Source organism: Morus notabilis, unplaced genomic scaffold, assembly GCF_000414095.1.
Source record: "Morus notabilis unplaced genomic scaffold, ASM41409v2 Scaffold256, whole genome shotgun sequence".
Classification (NCBI taxonomy): Eukaryota; Viridiplantae; Streptophyta; class Magnoliopsida; order Rosales; family Moraceae; genus Morus; species Morus notabilis.
Window position 1 is genome coordinate 211404 of NW_010367627.1, and position 9778 is coordinate 221181.

Genomic DNA, 9778 nt, shown 5'->3' on the forward strand with positions numbered 1-9778 from the left:
GAAGTTTTCGTCCTCCACTTTCATCACTCCTTCCAATGTAAGATTATTGCATTTTATCCAATATTTACTTAAATAAACTACTTAAATGGTGACAATAAATTTACAATGAATAAATAAAATTAACATGTAAATTTTTTTATTAGATAACTAATTCTACATAGTATTGGTCTTATATAATATGCACTAGTGTTACTTTTAATCATTAATTTATTTTTTTAATCCCCTTTTCCACTTGAATCAAGTGTGAAGTGACCCAAGTCTTGATGTGAAGCATAAAGATCAATGTGTGTATACATACATATATATATATATATATATATATATTCAAACAAAGAAAATGAGTCTCAATAATTCACCAAATAAAACTCAAAACGATTACCACATATATATTTCGTCCTCATCCAAAACAGTAAGGCTCTCAAACATACTATTAAAATTAGATTCTAAAACTTTTTTTTTTTTTTTTGGTACACAAAGCAAGACAAACAAACATAGTAGGCCAAGTAGCCATGACTTTGTAACATATAATATAAGTGACCCTTTGGCAAGGCCTAGGCTTCTAAGACCGAGACACAAAAGGAAAAGCCATGACTACTTTATTCCAACATAAAAAGACTCTAAAAACAACACGAAAAGGCACATTAAAAGACTACCACAATAAAGCTATTATTATTCTTGTTCTTCCCCTTGTTCATCAAGGACAAAAGGGTAATTATCTCTGCTTTGAGAGGCTGAGTTCTTTTCATTTACAAGTGCACGGGTCGCATTGGCAGTTGTCTCCGCACTTGCAGCCATTCTCTGCTGCCACGCCCATCTCAGATCCCTCAAAGTGTCTGAAACAAGAAAAAATATATAAATAAATAAAATTTAGCCATTTTATGTTATATGAAAAAAAAAAATCATTGGATTTATGGCAATGATATTTTTGTTGAATGTTCCCTCAAAGTATCCCAACAAAAAAAATCTATAGTCATGATTGGAGTCTTGATGATATGGATCACGATACCAACCACTACGACACGAATTTTACAGATTAAAATTAAGAACAAAAAAATTCAAATTAAAATTAGGTTAACTTAAAATTGACCTGTAAAATACTAGTCAATTTTAAGTTAACCTGTCTAATTCTTAATCCGAACACGACACAAAATTCATAAAAAATTAAAAAATACATATATTTTTTATTTTATATGTTATAAATTTTAAGTTATTTTTAATATGTAAAAAATTAAATAAAAATATATAATTTTTGTGTCAATTTTAAATTCACATGTCATTTTCGTGTCGAGTCATTTTCGTGACGAGTCATTTTTGTGACTGAGTCATTTTCGTGAGGAGTCATTTGTAAAGTAATCTTATCATATTTATGTTGCTTTTTTAAGAAATTTTGCGTCACGATCAAAATACACACAAATAATACGTGACACAAATTATCACCCCAAATTATGATAATATTTTATATTCAAACATTTTTCTTTCAATTTTCTGGCTAACCAAACACAGGAACAGAATAATAAAATAAATAAAAGTGGTAGCACTTACGCCTTGTCAGTTGCAACACCCATGATGAGGGTCTCGGAGGTGGTGGTCTCTGTGTAGCCCATGTCAGGGTACATCTTGCACCTAATTAACACCATAATCACAATTTAATCAGCAAATATAATGATATGATCATAAATTCTCTTATAAAAAGACTTATGGTTAAGAATTTAATACACGTCTTTACATCGTATTAAAAACCACGAGATTAAATGGTGCTCATGGTAAAATAATATGCTTTATTACAGGTTTTCTCTCTCTCTCAATTTGATCTTTGCATGTCAAACAAATTCTCCAAGAAAATTCATCCCCCCTAAAGAGAAAATCAAAAGAAAACAACCCAGTTGTTCTTCTTATATGATTAAAAAAAAAAAATCTCCAGAAGAAAATCACCTCTAAGAAAAGGAATGTTTTCTTATATGGTAAAAATAAATAAATAAATAAAATACCCTCCATGAAAATGAGTATGTTTTTCTTTTATGCTTAACAAAATATTCTCCTAGAAATTAATCGCCCACACAACAAAACCAAAACGATAATCCATATATATGTTTTTATATGGTAGATGTATACGTATGTGTATATGTGTATATATATATATATAGATCAAAAGAACAAATTACTCACCCTCCACAGCCAGTGCCGCACTTGCAGCCAGCGCCGCAGCCACAGTTTCCTCCGCAGCAAGACATCTTCACTGATATTCAAAGCAACACAAAACTGAAAATGTCACACAAAAGAGCAATCGCAGAGTATATTTCTTTTCTTTCTCGGTTGAACGAGTTTAGAGGGAAGACTACAATTTATAGGACCAAGGGAGGAGAGAGAAGAGTGGTTGGGTTTAAATCCACCGTCCACGTGTTCAAATCACAGATCGTGTCTATCGGGCAATAATGGGTGTTATAATAACTTCCCTCACTTCTTCCATCCACGTATCAGTCGTTTTTTTATTTTTTTAATTTTCATCCAAATCCAAATGGTTGATGTGGGTCCTACTATGTTAACTCACATTGTGGTCCCTACTCTCTCCCCCTCGATATGTACGTCCTCTTTGAGGCTCCTGGCCGTCCGATCATTGTCGGTTTGAAATGGTGAACGGTGGTGATTGTGATGATGAACAATTTTACTTGCATTTACGTGCAGTGTTGGCTAACCAAGCAAGTATTCAATTTCATTTCTAACAGTATTAGAGTATCAATTATAAAAATAATCCTAAAAAATTTAGGAAAGGAAAGTCCATTATTGGTGATATATATATATATATATTTTTTTTTTACTTTTCTTGTTTTACTTGAAAAAGCCTGTCAGATTCTATTATATTTACATATATTTAAAAAAAACAATTAACAGTTAAAAAATAACAATTTTTATTAGGATACAATTATATTTTTCTTAAGTTATTAGGATACAATTATGATAGTAACTTAATATTAAAAAATACGAACGATAAGAACAAAAATCCTACCATAACATTTATGTTTTAATTTAGTACGACTCTAATGAGTTTTGCTGTTCCCATGATAAAATAAATTAATTATATTGAAAATTCTTGAAAGCGATACAATAGTCTATTGTTGTAATTTTCAAAGAAAATAATTAATAACATAAATGGTGTCAAGAGTCAAAGAGACATTCCTCCTAGAGAGAGGCCAACATCGTGGACAATCCCTCTCCCCTTGCTTTTATTTAGCAGAAACAAAATATCACATTAAGCGAAAAAAAATAATGTCATTAAATGTAAATTTTTATAAATTTATAAATGTCATTACAAGTTTCAACATAAAATGCACAAATAAGTGTATTTTTTATAAATTCACAAATTTAACGTAATTTATACAATTACATGTTTGTAGTTTACAAATTCAAACGTAAAATATATAAATTATCATATTCTCAAATTTTTATTTACATTTTTTCTCATTTTTCTGTTTTCTTTCACATTTTCCATATAATATCTTATTTATTTTTGTACTCGCTACATTAAATTATTTTTCATCTTTTTTAGTTTTTCAGTCAAAATACAAATATATCCCAACTTAAGTATATTTTTTTTTACAATCCTCTATATATTTCAAATTACATGTGTTTGACTAAATTTTTGTTCGTTTTTATTTCAATGAAATTTTTTTCTCAAATATACCTTTAATTAAACATTTTATCCTTTTCACATATACACCTTAATTAGTTTTCAAATTGATTTAATTTTAATATGTTTTATATTAAAGAGCAACTACTAAAACAATTATTCTCAAATATGGCTTATTTAAACATCCTTTTCTTTTCTATATGTACACTATAATTAGTTTTCTATTTGATTTTTCCATATCAAAATATTTTTTTGAGTATGTTCTATTTTATTTATGAAAAATATAACATTCTACAGAAATATATGTTGCGATTGAAACACATATTTCGATACATTTTTTTAAATCATATGTTTTTAAATGTGCCTCATTGATAATTATACATCTATTTAATTGTCTTTTAATCTCTTCTAATACCATGTGTTTAAAATGAAAATGAGTTACTTTAATAGGCTGCTTATGTGACTTACACACGGCAGTCCGTGTGAAACACGTTCTCAAAAGTAATAGAGTAGAGTGATTTTGCCAATTTTTCTTTTTAATCTCGATAATTTAACAATTGAGAATGTGCAATCCATACTTTTTAATTATATTAAAAGAGAGATATTGTTAATTATACTTCGAATAAAGAATGCATTTTAAACCCAATTTATCTGGTCTAGTCTCATTCTAAGGGCCGTTATAATTATGCCGATATTGAATTTTTACCTAACCAACCTAGTTCATTTTTCTTTAAAAAAAAAAAAAAAAAAAAAGACTCCATTTTCAACCAAAAAAGAAAAAATAATGGCGATGATTGCACATATCAGTCAAACCTATGTATGATGAGAAAATTCCAAGAATCAAGTCATGTTTTGTCTTTGTTAAACTCAAGTTAGGATTATAGGGGAAAATAAAAATGCTTTTGGGCTCAACGTATCCTTGGGCATCAAGCAAGCACACACTTTCAATCAAATCTAAAATTATCTTTCTAGCAAAAAACAAAAATAAAAAATAAAAATTTATGATCATAAATTGTATAGCGAATCTTTGGTCATTTATTGTCTTTTCTAAGTTCTTATTGTGTATATATATTAAAAAAAAGAAAAGAGAAATGCTTTTAAATTTCTCAGAATCTAGGGCTAGCATCATAAGTTCATAACAATGAGGGCATCCCAGGCTGTGCGAACCCAATAACACTGTGTCAAGAAAGGAAGAGAAAAACAACTAAAACAACAACTCAAACCTTTTTTTTTTTTTTAATGTAAGAGAAAATACTGTAATAAAAGAAGTTGAATTTAAATGTTTGTAAGAGAAAATACTGTAGTAAAAAAAATTTAAATTGTGATTTAAGTTGTGAAAAAAACACGTTACTTGATTAACGCCCAAAAGTGATATTCACAAGCGGTCAATTGTAACACAGAAGGGCGGTCGTATCCATAGAGAGATAACAAAATAACAAGAATGATTAACAGAATAAGAGCGTTAGAGAAAAGTGAATCAAAGAAAAATGAAAGTTTTTGAGATTTTTGTTGCAAATAAAATAAAAAGGAGAAAAACTGTATGAAGAAAACGGTAAGGTGTCGAGAATCCCTAATGCTTCGTTCACCAATTCAAGTTTTGATTCACAAAATAAAATAATCGAATAAATTAAATCTCTATGTTGGCTCAAAAAATATTATTATTACAAGTTATCTAAAATCGACAATATATCAATCTGATAATATTGCAGTAAAAGACAATTTGTAAAATAAATTGAATAACAAAACATTGCGTGATATAATTACATAAGAAAAGCGTGACTGAACTTATATAAAAATTGGCACACAATATTTTGAAAAGTAATAGACAAATAGATGAGATTAAATTCATTCATATGTTGGAGTTTACAGAATAAGGAATCAAAACCCCGAATTGGGTCACTCAACAGAAGTTCATCTCTAACCTCACCAAGAAAACTCTAGCCTATCTTGCAAAACATTCTCACAAGTTCTAGAGAAAAAATATGAGACTGACAGCAAGACGACAGAAAACTGAATATTAAAAGCCTCCTAAAACCTTAGGCCAACCCCTCTATTTATAGTGTTCAGAGGTTGCCTGTCAAATAAGGAAATAAATAGTAAAACTAGAAAATTTACAAAAGAAAAGGAAACAAAATAAAATTACACATAAATTAAGAAAAATCATATATTTGATTTGGGAAAGAAATCTAGTATTTTTCTCTGATTTTTGGGGAAGAAATTCAGATTCATTTCAAAGGGAACACGTGTCGAAGCTTGATTGGAGGGAAAGAAAAGGCCGCCACGTGTCGCGCGCGGAGTGGAAGAAGGGAGCTGGCGGTTGGAGACAGCTGGGACCCGCTCGGACAGCTGGCACACGCAGAGGGAAGGAGCAGGCTGGCATCACAGGTGTGGGACCCACGCGGAGTTCGGGTTGGAACGCGCTGGAGATCTCGCGTGCACGGGATGCGCGCTGTGAAGTGGGGCGTGCTGGTGACGCGCGAGGCACGAGATGGCGGAAAGACATGGCGCGGATTTCTGCGCTGACTTAGTGAGTTGGCTCGGTGGGTTAAACGGCTCACGGGCTGACGCGGCTCAATGGGCTTAAACGGCTGAGAATATGGTTTTCATGGCTTTTTCTTTTGTGGCTTTTTACACTGCTTTTATCTGTAACTAATTAAGCAAAAACTATACAAATTCCAATTAAAAATATTATGAATAAAAATAATAGAATTGTTTAATTAAAGCTTAAATATTTTAATATTATATAAATTAAAAACAGTATTAGGGTGCATTTTCATGCACTAATCACTACTTTTAGTGATGTAATTAAGACTACTCTTCTTTGCGAGGATGCGTACGGGGGGTGCTTCTAAAACCATTCAATCGCCCTCGCATGCAGTTTCAACTTGTGGTGCGTACACTTATCTTCCTTTTAAGATTTTCAACTTGTAATTTTGCATTTCACACGTTTCTTTCGCTTGTAAAACCACAAAAGTCAAATAACTAGAGAGGGTAGTTAACAAGTCATTGTCAACAAAATATAAACAAATTATGCAAAGATAAGAATCCTAGAGTTATCACTTGTCGCTAAGGGTTATCTAACAAGCTATTAGAATAGCTATGTAACGACAATCTTATATGACGGCATCGAAATTTTACTCTTTACAACTTATTTTACTAATAAAATCAACTCAAGGCCCCGTAAAAAAATTAACTTTTTTGTAGGACATTCTCTCAATTTTTTAAATTTAATAATTTAATCTTTATTCTTTTTTTCTTAATAGTTGACTCATTCAACTTAAAAATTCTTACAGTTAAGGTTGAATCGAAAATAACATATACTTTTTTGATGATTTTGATCACTTAACGCACGTGTGAGCATTTATTTAGGGTAATAAATATCATTTCTCACTCTTAAAGAGTCTATTGAGGGCAACAATTCTTAAAAATTAAAAATTATTTATCACAATTGATTATATTTGAACACATTAGATGACTCTAAAATTAATATAACTGAACAAAAGATGAGAAATGATCTTAATTTCTCTCTATAAATGTTCACGTATATATCACATGATTAGAATAGTTAAAAAAGCAAACATTATTTGATTGTACCTTATTGTGAAGATTTAAAAATTGAAAAGGTCATTTATAAAAAAAAAAGAATAAGAATAAAATTCTTAAATTTAAAAAATTGAGTGGGCGTCTATAAAAAATGCCAAAAAGAAATGATATAGTAGGAAAGTGCAATTCAATATATCATGGATTCTCTCTTCTTCCACCGAGCAATATAAAAAGAGCGGTAGTGCCTGATAAATTGCTTGAATGATACGATTCAAATAAAATAAAATAAAATAAAAAGAGTGGTTGGTTATCCTTTTTTTTGCTTCTCTATTGTACCTCGTGATGACTTGTAAGTTGTAACGTTGAGGAAAATAAAAAGTAAAGTAAATTCTTATTTTTAAAATTTATATTTTTTATAAGAGAAAAATATTATAATAAAATTATAAATTATGATTTTATCAAGAGTATTAATACATAAAAAATAAAAAATAAAATAAATTTAAGTGATGTATATTTTATTATTTTTAAAATTTAAATTTTTTACAGAAAAAAAATACTTTAACAAAAGTACAAATTATAAATTTTAAATCAAAATTCTTGATATAAACGTCATATCAGTGTCGTTTCAGCCTTGGCAGCACATGGGCTGGAACTATTTGGGCCCCCTTCAAACCAAGACCAGACGAAAGTTGGGCCCACCAAGATATATTGTGGTGGGCCCTAATTGAACAATGGCCGTTGTAGTTGATGTGGAAGTGGAATTCCTTTTCTTTGCACTGTCCAAAAAAGTCATATCATATTCTTTTATCTTTTAGGATTTTGTGTTCATCATCAATCTTCACAAGTCAGTTGTCTACCTATCTTCTCAACCCCACCGTACGATCTAAAATTTGAAGGTGCCACTTTTTTCCCAAAGCAATCCTATTGAGCACTATTGATATATTCAAAATAATTTTGCGCCATATCAAGAACATTGTTATTTAATAACATGACAAGAATTTACGATTTGGGTTGAGTTATAACTATTAAGGTATCGTTTATTTTACTTATTTGAATTTAAAATTTAAGTTTTATTACAGTATAAAATTCTCACAAACAGTCATATTTAATTTTTTTATTACAGTAAAAAAATTTCACATAAAGTCACATCTCAACTCGAATCAGTAAATTAAACAGATCTTAAATTACATGTTTATTCGATATAATTAAATGAACTTATTACACTGACACTCTTTGTGTTTTATCAAAATTACATAGATATCTTCTTGATCAAAAGTAATCACGTCAACACCTCCTGACTGTGCATAGAGACTGTTAGTTGATCATGAGTTAACCGTTAACGTAGACCATTAGATTTTTAAGAAATACCAAAAATAACTTCATAGAAATTGTTGTGGGAAGTTGTATATTCTGGTTCACTGGCATTGCAATTGCAACTATATCTATCTGCCCTCATTAGCTGTAATATATTCACCAATGTTTCGTAGATGAAGCATCTATTTAAGTTTCGAAAGAGGTTTTTTCTTTTTGAGGAAAAAATGTAATTTGTTTTTTTTTTTTTTTTGGTGATGGGTTTAGTAAGCAGAAGGATTAGAATTTGCGTATTAGTAGAATTATTATTATTGGAATGTGTTTGATATCCATGAAATTCCGTTTGTTGAAATTTAGTATGACCGTAATGTTGATAAAATAAATTTTAATTTTTGAGATTATTTTGATATGTGTAAAAATCAATGGTCCACTACGTTTGGTTCGTGAATTCAGAATTATGATTTAGAATTATTTTTGTTTTACGTGTATTTTTTATGAGAGAAAATACTGTAGCGATTCACGAATCATGATTCGAACCATAATATGAATCTCCTTTTTAAGCACACTTTTGTGTAAAATAAGGGTAAAATAGACATTTTAAACATTATATATAGCTTTAAACGCAACTTAAAGAGCAACATTATTGTCGGTCTGGGTCACGGAGTGGGTGGGTGTTGAGGAGTTTCTGTAAAAGCTTTCGGTACAAGCTTCCTGAAAAGCTTATAGAGCAAGTTAGCTGAGTAAGAGAACGTTTGATTGGATGATTTAAATTATGTGATTTAAATTATTTTTAATTTACGTAAATTTTTTATGAGAAAAAATATCATAATTTATATCAAAAAATGAATTTTTTTACCGAACATCAGCTTTTCTGTTAGTTAGTCTACTATTGAATAAGAGTTTTCTACTCGTAACTTATATATAAACAAGTTAGTGTAACAATACGTAATAACATACAGAATTCCTCAAACATTCTTTCTGATCAAGTTGCTTTATAGTGGGATGGCGAGGACCGTCGGAGTTTTCGCGGGGGTGGGCCCATCTGGATCGCGGAGGAGCCGCGCACGGGAGAGTGAGATGGGCCTGGGCTGGTTTGGTGTCGCCGTTGAGTTGCCGTCGAGGATGGGTTGTCGTCAACGAGGGAGGGAAGGTTCGAAGGGAGGGTGGGTAGGCGGCTGGTAAAAATAAAATGTGATTTGGGTTTTGTTTTTCCTCAAATGAAGAAGATTTTTTTTTTTTTTTTTTTTTTTTTTTTTTTTTTTTTTTTTTTTTTTTTTTAATCTTCAAAATAGAAGAATT

General features: G+C 30.2%; 1 protein-coding gene across 1 annotated transcript; it reads right to left on the reverse strand.

Annotated features, from left to right (window-relative positions):
• Positions 1 to 351: 351 nt before the first annotated feature.
• On the reverse strand, positions 352 to 2336 carry LOC21404150 (metallothionein-like protein type 2). The gene is made up of 3 exons (XM_010113164.2): positions 2167 to 2336; positions 1543 to 1623; positions 352 to 833 (listed from the first exon to the last, which is right to left on the reverse strand). Exons 1-3 carry the CDS (start codon positions 2229 to 2231, stop codon positions 743 to 745), a joined length of 237 nt encoding a protein of 78 aa, XP_010111466.1. The 5' UTR covers positions 2232 to 2336; the 3' UTR covers positions 352 to 742.
• Positions 2337 to 9778: the final 7442 nt, after the last annotated feature.

Bases quoted from the DNA above. Each gene is read 5' to 3' on its own strand.
- LOC21404150 (XM_010113164.2), bottom strand. From the start codon at position 2,231: ATGTCTTGCTGCGGAGGAAACTGTGGCTGCGGCGCTGGCTGCAAGTGC. The intron at 1,624-2,166 runs GTGAGTAATTTG...GGTGTTAATTAG, and splicing joins TGCGGCACTGGCTGTGGAGG to GTGCAAGATGTACCCTGACA. The intron at 834-1,542 runs GTAAGTGCTACC...TTCTTGTTTCAG, and splicing joins GGTGTTGCAACTGACAAGGC to ACACTTTGAGGGATCTGAGA.